The sequence below is a fragment of the Ochlerotatus camptorhynchus genome, unplaced genomic scaffold (genome assembly GCF_037179485.1).
Source record: "Ochlerotatus camptorhynchus isolate MF236.1 unplaced genomic scaffold, CSIRO-AGI_Acam_v1.1 ptg000574l, whole genome shotgun sequence".
Taxonomy (NCBI): domain Eukaryota; kingdom Metazoa; phylum Arthropoda; class Insecta; order Diptera; family Culicidae; genus Ochlerotatus; species Ochlerotatus camptorhynchus.
This window is the reverse complement of record NW_027041055.1, coordinates 1,219,097-1,234,507: the sequence shown is the minus strand read 5'-3', so window position 1 is coordinate 1,234,507 and position 15,411 is coordinate 1,219,097. Positions and strand designations below refer to the sequence as shown.

Here is a 15,411-nt window from a genome sequence, read left to right as displayed (position 1 = left end):
GAAGATATTTCGGTAATGGATAGGCAATTGTACTTTCATATAACGGGTGTTCAATAAAAAATGAGATTTTTTCAGTCATATAGCCAGTAAAAAAAAATTTTTCAACGAATTCAGTATTTTTTATAAAAAACATAATGTCTATTCTTCAAAAAAACGTCGATGAATATTGGAGAAGAGGCCCTGGTCAGCCGTACGACGCAACTTAGTCGCGATGCTCTCACAAGAGCGCTGGACGGCACTGAAATCATTCTCATTTTTTATTGAACACCCGTTAGCACGCTGCGAAACAGTAGCAGCCACATAAGGGGCGATCCATTTATTATGTCACGCTAAATTGAGGAAAAACTACATCCCCCCTTCCTTCTTTGGTGACGTTCCCCCCCCCCCTCCAGGGGTAGGCCGCAGGAGTGCCGATGTTGACGCTCATAGAGCAAGCAGCGCCAGCTAAAATAGCCATCCCGGCAACCCGGTATTTTTGACACCTTGAATGTTTTGGTTTGAATCGCAAGCATAAATTGGATTGAGGATGACGCGGGAAGTGGCGGGTGTGTGAAATTTTCGTGTTTTGTGTTCATAGGATAATAAAAGTCCTGTGTTATAGGGTATTATAATGCCCTCAAAGGTAGACCAGAAGTATGCACTGAAACAAATCGACATGTACCGTTTATTGGATCCATCTGATAACATAGCAATGTCAGCAGATTTATTCATTCTATGTGATGATTGATCGATTCCATTGGATTATCACTTAAAAACTATGACTGCGATATGAAATGATTTCTATCATAATTTCACATACTTAGTACTTGATAATACTTTGCTTCGAACGTGGTTAGCAATAGGTAAAAAGTATATGAATATTGTCTGATATATTTCATGGTGAAAAACTGTTGATATGTCATGGGTGGGAACAGATATCTAGAAACTAATGGAAAATCATATAAATTTGCACTATGAGAAAACTCAGTAAAATATACCTGTTTTCATGAAGAATATTGCTCACTAAAAGATATATCTTATAAGATAGGCATGTATATTTTATTGGAGTTGCTTTTAACGATTTTTGACGTTTGTTGATATGTCGCGTGTAAACAGACATGTAGAAACTATTGGATTGTCATTTTGCAAAGTACAGGAAAACATATATATCTCATTGGAATAGCTTCCTTTGATTTTTGAGGTATAAAGATTGTAAACAGATCTATCCCAATCATTAGATAGTCATGTAGATTTGCCTTTTAATAAATCCAACAGCAAACATTTGTTTTGGCATCGTTTTCTGGGATGAATATCGCTCCCATTAAAATACATCTTACATGATTGTTCTTTATAAACTATTGAAACAATTTTCAACGATCTTATCGTACACTCATTAAAATGATTAGTTGAACTAAATATTACTAACAACAATGAGACTGTATTGAATAATCTTTGTTTGTTATTGTTTCATAAGATAAGGGGTTCCGGAAATGAATGTATTGAGATTGAAAAAAAAATGATTCTACTGCAATATTTAATTAGCTAAGATTCTAATTGTAAATCTTCACACTCGAGTGTCATGAACGAGTTGCATGAACTCATATAATGTAGTCGTTGTTTTATTGCACACAGAAGCATTAAGAAAGATTTGAATACACGACACCACCGAAACGGAGCATAAATTTGTCAGTGTTATTTTGCTTCACTCTAGCAAAACGAGCATAACGTTGCACTACATTCCATGTCGGGAGAGCTGTTCTTACTTCATGCTAATTCATGCAGCTCGTTCACTCAATCTTAAAGTCAGCCGTGGCCTAATGGAATCGAGCACAGACACCGAAAGCATCACACCTCAACAGTTCTGGATCGAATCCCAAATCAGCTACAATAAAAAAAAGACACAACTGTTAAAGCTCCCACTGCCTGATGTTTATTTTCCGATTTATTTTTAGAAATCGATTAAATATATGTGTCAAAAGAAGCAGTAAGTTTCATTTGATTTTCACATAAACTTTACTTTGATTGATTTATGACACATATATTATATTGTGGTGAAAAGTAAAGCTTATGCTTATGGGTTTCAAATCCATTTCAGTTAATTATTATAATTTGACCGATTTTCATTTATCATATGACGATCATATAAATGTTACCAAATTATGAGCATTGTAAATGTATCGGATATTCATATATAATTTACCTGACACATTTTCAATCATATCATTTTCAATGGATTATCTTATAGCGCAAATTTATTAGACTTCCACATAACAGGAATATGTCAAATTGGTTCAGTGTAGCCTTTCGTGATGTGAAAAACAACGGTCTATCAGCGGCCGAAACCGGTGGGGAACATTGTTGGAGACCGACTATAGAGGATGATGAATATAAATTCTGTAGTTTGTTTAGTGTGAGTTGCAGCATTATTTGAATTAAGGGTACTAATGGGGTCTGATTAAGTCCTCTTGAGCTCACTCTACAACCTACATTTCGTATTTAGATCTATAAGTAAACTGCTGGTCTGAGTTCCTCTAGTATATTGAACTAAAGGATGTTCCTGAACATACAGTCAAACAGCACATAATGTTGTGAACAACTTCAATGACAGTTGTCCAGCAGTGCTCCCATTTTATTTGCATTGCAACAATCCAATGCCTACGAGATTGTGCCGAAGGTCTGCCGATGGATGTGCCCAAGCAGTGCCGAATCTAATTTTGGCATAATGTGCTGAGAGACTTACCCCTTGCCCTCCCCTCTCCTTAGAGCGTGACATAATATGTGCATCACCCCTATTATAGATTCTGATGGACAATCACAAGAAGGATTCAGGACAGTCCCAGAGGGATTTATGATAATCTCCCTTCCGAACTAACTAGGGGTGATTCCAGATAATTATCAAAAAAGATTTCATACACTCTCAATACGGCTTCCGGACAATATCAGAGGGAACTTCGGGCAAACCCAACAGGGATTCTGGACAGTCACTAGGACGATTTATGTAAAAATTGAGGGGCAATCTCAGGGAGGTCTACAGTCATCCCAAATGGAGGATTTTGAACAATTCTAAGTACATGACAAAAAAGAGATGAAGGGATTCCTGCATCCCTTCGACGATCGCTCATGTAAGTGTCGGAATAGAATCAGCTATGAAGTTGGCCAAAACTAATCAATTGTGACCTGGGATGAACAACTACATAAAAGACCGCATTTGTCAATGTGCGATTTGTGCTAAATGTGGATCATCACAACAACACCAGGCGATGAAAATTTAACCAGTTTTTGATCAAAATTTTCAACTGTCTTTTTCTAAGAGCAGGGTGCCTTCCATTCATTTTGACTAAAAAAATGTTTTAAGAAATTATGGAATAATAAGATAGTATGATAATATTTTGATTATGTAAAGCATAGCATAGCATATCATATGCGATTGTACAAATCGTGGGTGGCTATATAATGGTCAACTAATACGTTTTGCAGAAAATATCGAGTGTTGACGCAGAAAATATCACTTGGGATTAGTGATTTTCCCCACACGAAAATAAAATCTACAATACAAGCATCGCATTATACACCTGGCCACATCCTTACAATTGCAGGGGATGGGAGGAAAAGTTAATCCAACATCTACTTAAGAAGGTGCAGGGAACCCATACTACCTTCATAGGTGTCACAGGAAGGAAAGAGCTGTGTTAGTGGGAGGGTGAATGATTTGGCAACTCTATTCGTCAATTTAGAGCATTTGATAAATCAGTGACAAAAAATAAAATATAAATAGATAAAATGGAAAGATCTCACCCGATTGGCCTAGAGACTTTGCAGCGTCATGTTTTCAGAAATGCTTTATTTAATTTTCCTTGAACCACCGCAATCACTGATAATGCTCTTCTAGCTCGTACGTACAAAAGAACGCACTCCACGCATAATCAAGGTCATGTATTTTCGGACTGTCTTCTTTAACACCACACAAAGAAGTTGCTCATCGCAGCAACAGAAAAATATGATAATATTTTGATTATGTAAACAACAAGAAAAGATTGTTAAGTTTTTGTTTGACACATAATACCTGCCAATTTTGCTACATGAGAGTCGCAATAAACGATTTTGTAATTTATCTCACCCACTCTTCGCTCTTCACTCTTCGCGAAGAGGCGATCAGAAAAACGCTCATTGTGACTCTGTCAAAGCTAAATTTGCAGTTTTGATGTGTGAAACACAAACTTTACAATTCTTTCTTATTACTTAAACATACAAAATCTCATCATAATATCTTATTATTGCATAATTTCATAAAACATTTTTTTAGTCAAAATGAATGGAAGGCACCCTGTCTAAGAGTATCAGGGGAAACAACGGAACTTTCTAGTGACAGTTGACCATTCCTCTGACTTTTTCTAGCAAAATATTCTCGAAGATTTATATCGATCTTCCATTATGGAAACTTGTAAATTTAATTTTGCTGGTCACTACACCTCAACTATAAATAATTACTAATGTGGAGTTTCCTCGTACCAGAAACTAATTTCACAGAACAAGAAGCCTCTTACATCGATTTTGAGAGGTTGAGTATTAATTTTCATGAGCTAAAATAATCTTCTCATAATATTAGGTCAAAGTCCAACTTCTTTGGTCTTGAAATCACACCACCACATCAAGAAAAACTTCGAAGATCGTCAATCCCTAGAAAGCAAAATAAATTTCAATCCTAATTGAAAATATTTAAACAAAACATTCTGTCAGCCGGTGGTTGTTTCCAGAACTTCTTATGATGATGAAAAATACGAGACTACTTTGTTGATTTTTGAGTTAATATGAGCAACTTAAATTTACTCGCAGTAAATATTTTTACTCTGAGTACAGCTGTCTCACCCGTTGAATACACCCTTTAGATAAGAGTTGCCGTGTGCAAACATCTTAATTTCGATGAAACCGTAATATCTGCAAAATTTTGTTGAAATGCGTGGAATTAGGAGCTGCGCAGAATTATGGAACTTTATGGTACGTTGTTTCGATCATATTCAGCCTATCCATATCCAAAACAATGTGGACCACTTCTAGAATAAATAAATACATCGGGAAATTTCGGATGCCATGAGTACGGTGCAGATGGAGTAGAAAGCTGTCACAACTTTTGATTCAGCTTCTATCACCTAAAATGCCAGAAGTTATCCTAACACGATCAAGATCCTAATGGACAAAAATCCACCAATATCAATGCATGGTGATTTTAATGGACTTTCATCCACATTAACTTCCCAGACAGTTCTTTCTTCTCCCCATTGAACGAAGGGTGAATCGGCATGGTAACGACCTTCCTTGAATCAAAATGGGTTTCTCCCCTCATTTTCTACATTAAAATAAGATAAAATTGTTGATTTTTCTAAACGTTTTCTCACATAAAAAAAATGCCAGACGTCATCGGGTATACAATCAAATTGAGGGGGTTAGAAGGAAAGGGGTGTATGTGACTTTGATCGATTCTCTTCATCGACTTTCTCTTTCATTAATAATTAAGCTGCAAACACATTCCTTGATTCGTGTGCCATCAAACGATGTGGCAGAAATAGCGCAAAATCTGTTTATAAAGCTGTGGCTATCAAAAAAGGAAGTCGACGACGAGAATCGATCATAGTCACTTACACCCCTTTCCTTCTAACCCCCTCAAATGAAATTTGTCTAGCACCGGAGATAAAAAACTAATGCTAAATATTCCTTAAGTATCTTAAGTAAGGATCGTCCATTAATTATTACACACTTTTAGGAGGGAGGGGGGATTTGGAAAATGCGACGAGCCATACAAAAAGTTGGAAGGGTTGTATACTAGATACGACCGCAGGGTTGGCGTTGGATAACGTCTGTTATGTGTTGTACTTAATTGTGTATATTATATTTTAGGAATATTCCTTAATAACTGACTTGTTGGGTTTGCTCTACTCTGTCGCCCTGGAGGAGCTTTGGAATGATGTTGGTAGTTCGAAGACAGACAGCATCTCCCCTTCCAGCGTTCCCACACCCCAGTATAGACCCCAAATTTAAGTGTAACTGTGATATTCTGGAAAGAAATTGTCTTCAAAACTAACTCTTTGTCGAATTATTGGTGGCCCTGAAAAGGGCCGTTTTGGTTGTGCTTTTGGAATGATGGTTATGCTGAGCATGGGTACCGGATGGCGATGGCGATTTTGATGAGCGGTTTGCATGCCGGGCGCTTTGCTTCAACCACGAGTGCGGTGAACTCCGGGTAAATATTATTACCAATCAGTAGAACAGCGCTAGGTGGTATGATGAACCGGGAAATCCACTCGAGATGTCGAGAGGGTAGATGGTTGTTTTGGAGGTTGTGATGAGGACGATTTTGGAACGGAACGGGTTGTGCTCGATGATGCATCGTTCTTCTTCACACAGTCTGTGAAGACTAGTTCGATTCTGAAATAAGTTTTGTAGAAATGCAATAAAAATGGAATCTATGGCTCTGCGAAGATTCATCTTTCGATGTTCAAGTGTCGGAAAGGCATTAGAAAATTAATCGTTAAACTCTTTCTTGATAATGTTGTGGCCCTGAAAAGGGCCATTTTTCCAACGCGCTCGGCGTAGTTGCCCTTGCGGAGCAGACGGTGAATACAACCGACTGAGAACTGCAGCAGCTGGGCATTCCATGACGGCGGCCCAGTATACCGGAGCACTGGCACCAACGCACTCGGCGTAGTTGCCCTTTTGCCCCCAGGCTCTGCTGCCTCTGCTCTGCTGCCGTTGCTCTGCTTCCGCTGCTCTGGTACTGCTGCTCTGCTGCTCTGCTGCTGGGTCGACGATCGGATAGACAATGATGGAACGGGCGACCTTGTTGGACGCTTATATAGTAGAACAGAAAATATCAGAGGTGTCAGATACTCGCATCTGATGTCTCGGTTGGAGAAAGTATAAGAATATAAAAAAAATCAATCGATTTTCACCATCTTTAGACAATGGTTTACTTTTAACCATTTTTCAATAGTTTATAGAATGAAATCAATAGTTTTGAAACATTCAGCAAATTGCTAGAAATATTTGCAACCGATTGATGCCATTATCTCGTAAATCTATCGAGAGACGGTTGAGTTATTATCGTTCAAAATCTTTTAATTTTTCGTAACGCATCCAAAATGACTGTTTTCAATTTTGTACCCCCGTATGTTGCCGGAAGACGTTATCCAACGTCAAAAAAATAATGTCCATACAAAAAATGTGACAAAGGGGGTAGGGGGGGGGGGGTTTAAATTGGCCAAATTGCGTGACATAATTAATGGATCTTCCCTAAGATCTTTTTGAGTATATTGCGATAAATGCAAAGTTTAGATTGAGATTCCCCCCGGGGGCAACCCACTCTAAACTTAAGTTCGGATATTCATTAAATATTTTTTGTAAATATTCCTAAGTATTTTTAAGTATTTTAAATCAAGGTTTTATATTCATCGTAGTAACGTTTGTTTTATGACCAGTTGCTAGTGCTATATTTGTTGTTTTTTGCTCCATCAGTTCGATAATATTCGTCGCGGAATCTGATCATTTTTTAAAGTCTAAAATGAGTTTATTTGAAATGAAGTGTTGATTTATTGTAAGGAGTACGTATTTTACATCTGCCTATGAAATTATTTAACAAAGTGTCTGTTTTTCAGTTATCTAAAATGTGAAAATGAAGTGCACCAAGTCTTTCTGATCCGATTTCTCCAACATCAGAATCCTAGAAAATGATTGTTGAGCAAAAGAGGTTTACATATGTATAGTCCTCTACAATCAACGAACACTTAATTACGGTACAGTCAATTCCCCGTGTTCATCAGGAGTGTTCCATACATGTGGAAGACTGTATGTTGTTGTTGTTGTATTATGAAATAAAAGCTGAGCACAATGAACCTTTTTTATTTTGTTTATTCTAAATACTACTCAAAATTTAACAGACTAATCATACTGCACCGAACCATCGAATCTACAGTTTAAAATAATTCAAAAATAACAATAAGCTTTTTAAACGAAAACATCAAATGAAAAATGGAAAATTGTGCATTTTTGTAAGCAACTTTTACAGCTCATTAACCCATTTAATAAGCAGGCCCCCAATATTGCCACATCAATGTAACTAACCACTAGTTCAAGCCTCTAAAGGAGCAACTATTAAGTACGTCACGCGCTTAGGGGGGAGGGAGTTTATAAATGTGTGACAAGCAATGCATTACGTATAAGAAAAACGTGACCAATGGGAATGGAGGATTAATTTTCGCGAGAAGTACTTAACGCATGCTCTCCTACTCTTACGGTTTCTTTTGGGTGAATAGGTTTCTCAATCAAATTTTCTTCGAGCAAAGCATACAAACGAAGCAAACAGTATGGACTGGATCAACGAGTCACGCTGGATACGATCAGTGGCGTGCAGTTAATGCTGTTAATATAATTAATTTTAATATCGTACACAAAATCAGATAAGAATTCAATCCACACAGGTATATTGATAGAAATACGAAGTTTGGAGTGGGATGTCCCTTGGTATAAGCTAATTTGCAACTAAAATTGTTTGTTGGGCCAGTACTCGTTCAAAATGCAATTAAATTACTTAATCAATGCAGGAAAATGTTGGTTATTATAAATATAGATAAATTGCATTACATCTATCAGCCATGCAAAATTTATAGAAAAAGTAATAATGTTCAATAGTTGGATCATATTTGGACTCTTTGCCCTGGATTATTTTTGGAAATGGAATGGAAATGGAAATAAACATCATATTCCACATCCTATTGTCTATGAGGATAACGCCTAAAGATATGCAACGTTTCATACAAAACAACACATAAAGCGCTGGCCAGACTGAGCAGTTATAACATGTTATAACAGTTGTAAAATAATCGCACCACAGAAACCACCATCAAGATAGCGCTATAAAGATTAGTAACGTTTAACGCACGCACACTAGCGGAAGCAATATCCTAGGATATTCACTAACACGCTCTCACATATCGTACCAATACAACCGGACGTGAAAATCTCAATAACATGTTATAACTCTGTAGTCTGAACCTACTATAATAGTACGTTCAGTTTACATAGTTATAACATGCTATTGCGCTATCTTGATGGTGCTTTCTGTGTTGCAATTATTTGACAACCGTTATAACATGTTATAACTCTCCAGTCTGTACAGCGTTTAAGGCTACCAAAAACACACTTTTCTGGTGTTCATAGGATTCAAATTAAAAATGAATACCGTTGATATGCATGAAGTGTCGTTCAGATTAGCAGGGGTCCACGCCCCACGGTTGATTGATTAAGTGAGATCGATTTTTTTTTTTTTTTAAACTTGCCCAATACTAGAGCAGTCACGCTTACCACTCAACCATTGGGGTCATCATAGTCTGAACTTAGCAGGACGCGGCGCTTCTTCTTGATATGTTGCCATCGGTTTAAGTTAAGTCGTTTCTATACTCTAACTCTGATGATCTGTTCTGATTTTTATGGATTTCAAATCTTATTGCATAACTCTAGATAAACATTTCAAGTGGTCATATTTGCATTAATCGATTCTCTTCATCGACTTTCACTTTCGTTGATAACTAAGCTGCAAAACCTTTCCCTGATGTATTTAACGTTTTTGGACGCTAGATAAGCCCTTTCTTTATCAAACTATTTGGTAAGAATAGCGCGAAATCTGTTTTCATATCAGTGGTTCTCAAAAGAGAAAGTCGATGAAAAGAATCGATCAAAGCAGATAGGAGATTTTGAAATTTTCATCGAGAAGTCCAATGAATATACAGGTACATTATATGTTGTGAAAGTTACTTGAATGAAAGGTACCATCGGAGTAAAATTTAAAATATCTTTGAACAATAAAAAGTTAGCTTTATGGCTTTCTCTTCTGTTTTTTTTTTTCAAATTCGTATATTGATTAAGGCTTATTCAAGGGAGCTTACAGAGGCGTCGAGTCCGAACCTAAATTCACCTAGGCCAGATGGGATGTACACAAAATGTAGAGTGCTTAAAAGTACCTCAAGTAAAACGCAAAACACTCCCAATCTTCATTATATAAATACGTTTATTGTCTTTGTCTGTCTTATTGCGATACAATACAATATTCAAAATATACAGTTACAAAAGGTAATCTTATCATCTAATCATCCTAATCCTAAAAATGAGCTTACAATCAACCACAGAAAAGGTGCTGACAAACAAATTTTGAACTCAAATTTCCAATTTGTTCCTAACCATTTTCCAGGACATAAATGCGTCTATTGGTACCCGTACGAGAAAAAACATAAAAAATCTTTAAAAACAAACTAGGGGACCCTAAAAAAATCATATGCTGATGCTTCTGGGACGATGCGGTTAGCTTGGAGGAGTTTTTTGTTTTCATAGAAAATAGAAACAAAAGTAGTCGATTTTTTATGATTGAAAAAGAGTGGCAATAATTTAATCTTATCACAATACTCGTTACAATAAATTATACAGCAGTCTCCTGTTTCGTCGTGACTTCTCACTGCGTTATGTGTGTGTGTGTATATACATAGGGGAAATCACATTTTACGCACTATTGACGAGATTTTGGCATTCCAGTAGTATTGTTTAATAGGGACTATGAAGGTAAATGATAAGGGATGGCAGGGGAGTGAGCGAGTACCATCAGTGGCCCTCCTCGTCGCTAAACCGCATCGAACGGTATGTAGTGCAGCCGCCGGATCAGCAGCAGGGGAAGCTCCGGCAGACATACGCTGACCACAAACAGCACCGGGCTGAAGAATACCAGCAGTGCAGCCCAGATCAGTATCAACCAGAGGGAGGTAGCGCCAATCACCGTTAGCATCATGATTTTTTTCTTTTTCGCTGTTGTTATGCAATGTATGTGGGTGTTTATATATCGAAGATTTACAGTGTTGTAAGGCACAGGTTACAGGTTGTTATTCTAGGGTTAAAGTAAAATCACTAGTGCTCGTTGCAACAACTTTTCAGCCGCAATCTACGAACGCCACCTGAAAGTAGAAATAGAGAGAAAAATTGTTTTAGTAACATAGTAAAACGACATATCCGGTCATAACAGAAAGAACAGATGGAAACAAATATTGTGCAAAATATGACAGTGAATTGCCACTTTGCTGAAACCACCCGGTGCGAGAATGAAAAGCTTAAGTTTTGCCGGTTCAATGTCAACAATAATTGCTGCGCAACACCGTGAGAAGAGGAGGCGCACTCGAGTGAAGCGCAAGCAAGGGTAACAACCCTGGCATTCAGCAAATAATGATCGCGATTGTGTGATCTGATGTTTTGATTGTTGTTCGCTTTGAGGAGGCTGGAGTTGTTGGAGAATAAATGAAATTCGGAACAGAATTCAATATGTTTTGGAGCGGGTGGGGTGGTAGTGATAGGTCATTCGGACAAATGGGCCATGAGATCAAAATTTGGAGCCTCAGACAACTCAATCGCTTATAGCGAATTCGTTTATGATTCAGTTCCAACCTGGATCGGGTAACAAGATTTGGTCTGCTTGTTTTTTCTGATAAACCTCCACTCATAAAATAAATCACATAACCAGTGGAAAACATCCATGTGAATTTCACATATCATGTGATCCGATAATTGGAAATTTCACCACCAAATCACATGAACGTTATGTGTCCAATGACATCTATATGATTTCACATATAGAATTTCTTATGCTATGTGATATTCAGATAAAAATAATTATTTTTGTTATTGGAAAAATATTATGTACGTTCCTAATAGAAACTAAGTGAAAACTTTTTTCAGTGTCCGTTAGATCGCTTGTTTTACAGCCTACCTCAGGTTGAGGTTCGCACTGGCAAAAAGTTCGGTTTCGCTCTGGTTCCAACCCCAATAAAAAAAAAAACGAATTCGCTATTGGATTGATGTGTGTTCACGTTTTTATGCCGACTACGAAAAGATGGTAGCGTGTCAGGTCCTTGGAAATAACCTAGAAAACTTCAAAACGCCAAAAAAGCCTCACAATCGTTAAACAAGATTCAAGCGGCGTACACACTTAATCTAGCTCGGTAAAATCTCCTACAGCCGATTACCTCGGCATTTACTTATGCTGATATCTCTGCAAAATATCTGTCTGTTAGCTGATATCTCAGCAAAATGTTATTTGTTAGCTGAGTCTCGGCAATTGTTTTACTGAACCTCAGCGATATAAATTGCAGAACTGTTCGGCTGTTGGAATCTCGGCGAAAAAAATTAAGTGTGTAGAATTGCGTTAAAAACGCGAAAATGGCTTAAAAATCATAGCCCGTCTGAAAATCGCAACTCATAATTATCATGAAACGTTAAAATGTCCCTAAAAATGCCAAAAATGGTCCGAATAAGTCAAAATTGCCTAGACTTTCCAATAATGCCAAAATGGTCTTGAAATTGAGTATCCCAGCATAATTTAAAAATCTGATAAATTCTGTATGCAATTTCAAATACAGAGATGAGACTTTATGATCAAGTTGCCTGAATTCCTACGACCCACCGATGGGTCACGACCTAGGGGCAAACCAGCTGTACTCCGAGCTAATATATCGAGTAAATTTGAGTTACTCATAATTACTCAAAAGTGATCAAAGTAGTCCTATGTCAACAAGTGAAAGCAGGAGGTCAACTGTCATCAGTTTGAATAAACACGACGGCAACCCAACGAGTACTTGTGATGAGTGAAATAGCAGTTTGGTGGTGGACTTGCATGGCAGTTTCACTGCTACTGTTATAAAAAGAACCTGAATACCAAATCATATGGCACGGATTTAAAAATATTGATGCATATTTTTGTAACAGTTTGGTCAAAATTAATAGCAAACAAAAACTGTAGTCAGTAACATGGGAGAGCAACAATAAATAAGATTTCTACCCAAAGGGATTGGTCTGATTATAAAATTAAGTCTGCCATCCGCATGCTTGAATTTGAAAATTGTTACCATCGGCCACATGGAATTCCTTATTGAAAAACCTTCTGAAAACAATGGTGTTTGTCGTCGAGCCATGGTACACTAATGAGGCGTATTGTGGTTTTAATTCATAATATAGAATATACAATGTTGCAATAATAAAATAAAATAATCGAATATAATCTCTAACTACAACTGCATTGAACTGTACAAATCGTTGTAATATTGTGAGTGCCGTAGTTGTTTCAGTCGAGGACCAGGCAAGCTAAATTTCTTCAAGTTAGTACTCATAGATGTGCGACTAGAAGACTCATTTACAATCTGAAAATAGAAAGCAACCATGGACTATACTATTTTTCGGAGGACGAACAATTACAAAACTAGCGAGAGATTATCCGGTATGAAACGCGGTTAGATGATATTGTTATTTTACATCTGGGAAATGAGCACAACAAAAACATGGTTGCTGAGTCTGCTTGTTTTGAATTTTGAATAACTCGAGCTACTCAGAGTTACTCAAAATTAACTCGGTTTTAACTCATGAGCAAAAGCTGTCTTGCCCCTAGGTCACGACCCATAGAATGAGAAACGCTGGTCTAGAAAATTTGCAAATGCTATCTTGATGTTTCCTCATTTCAGCTGTTTTCTAATGCTTAGTCGATGGACGCAAAACACCTCCGTTTTGCAAGCTCGCTGATCTGGCCCGAGAAGAAGAATATAATAAATCTTGCAATTGATCTTATTCTTAAAATTGATATTGATTTTATTCTTAAAATTGAAAAACAGAACATCCAAATTTGTTATTAGCTTGGTTGATATAAAAGACATTTGTTTGATTCTGTCAGTTCATGGAATTCTTTTCCCAAAATTCGTTATGAAGTTGTCAATGACTTAGATTTTCCTAAAATCGTAAATACTAGCTTACAAAATTTAAGTTGAAAACGAGTCTATCATACCAATCTCACACCATTTAATTTCCACAGCAGCCAACAGCTCTTTTTCCCAGTACAAGGTCACCACGTAGTAGCCAGTGTGTTCGTAAGCTGTTTACCTGGCTCAAACTACTGCCAGTGCCTCACCGGTCCGAACAGAGCAGAGTACGATGAATGTAAAACCGTTGCTGTTGATGTGAAGGCTGAGGCTGGGAGGTGCTTAAACTCGTTGACCTCCGATCCAAATTAACGCATGTTGCTGACGACCGAAGCAAGGCACAGGAGAAGCACACACAAGAGGTCCAAACACGTACCACAAACTCATAATAAAGAATGATAAATATGACCTATCGATTGATTGGGGGATACCATGTTTCGTCTTCGACGTGAGAAAGCCATAACGTCCGCTTCGATAGCAACGAATCCATGTAGGGTATGATGGTCTAAAACGCACCCCTTGTGGTAAAATTGCCCCGCTGCTCTTTCAGTACTTGAACTAGTATTCTGGCGCATAAAATCCCAGAATTAGTAATGGGAAAGCAACGACGGGCCATTTTACACCGGGGGTGGATTATGAACTGTTCTCCAATATAGAATGAATTATTGATGAGTTCGGGATGATGAGGATATTTTTTCCGTTCGATATTCCCCAAACAAAAATAGACTGCCCAATTCAGACGCGCTGGTGTGAGTAATGGACGTGTATTGGATATCGAGGAAACCATTTAGAATGGAATAATGAAAGGTGCGTGCACAATGTATGGCTAATGGCAAAACAAGTCCTGATGGGTGGACGGACTGACGAATGTATACGGAAAGAACGAGTCTAAAAAGGAAAAAAACAACGTCGATTCCGACGAACATGTAGATTGCGATAAACGAAAAGCTTTATTGCGGTCAATCAACCATGCAGCACCGTCTAATGAGCTGTATCGTACCAAGCTACTAGAAGAGATCCACAAAAATTCTTCCGGGTGCCTTTCCGGGGCTTAATTTTCTCTGGGTGATGAATGTGAGTGATGTGACTAATAAAGGCCATTATCGGATGAATAGAATTGATTCGAATGGCATTTGTAACAGGACCGTAGTGGAAGAATACGAGGGTAAATTGATCACCAGGGTGAAATTGAAACTTGCGTTGCTAGCACCCATCCATAAAGTTTACGGTGTAAAAAATCTGAGAAAACTTGAAAGCATTTCATCGTGACACTTCAATGAATATCTTAACGAGTATTACAAAAAAAGTACAGTTTTGTTGCAAAAAAATCAATTTAAGTGACCTGATGCTCAAACACATATAATGTCAGCATCCAAACAAACGGTCATAGGCCTGTAACGATTCAAGTCATTATCGTTTAAGTGGCATTCTTCATGCTTGAGATACACACTTTTGGTCACGAACTTCTCATTTGCTAGTAACTTTGCACACAGTTGACGAAACATGTTTTTTTTAAATAGAAATTAAGATTGTTATAGAAAAGTAGATTTTTATTCTAGTAATAAACTGCATTATTTTTTGCGTTGTAAAAATTAAGTGAGAAATGCTCGCTGCACATTTCGGACTTCAAGTGTAAAAATTCATGTTAAGATTTACCTATTCTTTG

The 15,411-nt window shown here is 37.5% G+C and overlaps 1 protein-coding gene across 1 annotated transcript in view; it reads right to left on the bottom strand.

The window, feature by feature from the left end:
* Positions 1-10,015: 10,015 nt before the first annotated feature.
* LOC135713624 (uncharacterized) overlaps positions 10,016-15,411 on the bottom strand; it is a 54,071-nt gene continuing 48,675 nt past the window's right edge. Inside the window, exon 3 of the mRNA XM_065236766.1 lies at positions 10,016-10,964. Coding sequence (XP_065092838.1) covers positions 10,952-10,964 — 13 coding nt within the window. The 3' untranslated portion in view covers positions 10,016-10,951. The remainder of the gene's footprint in view (positions 10,965-15,411) is intronic.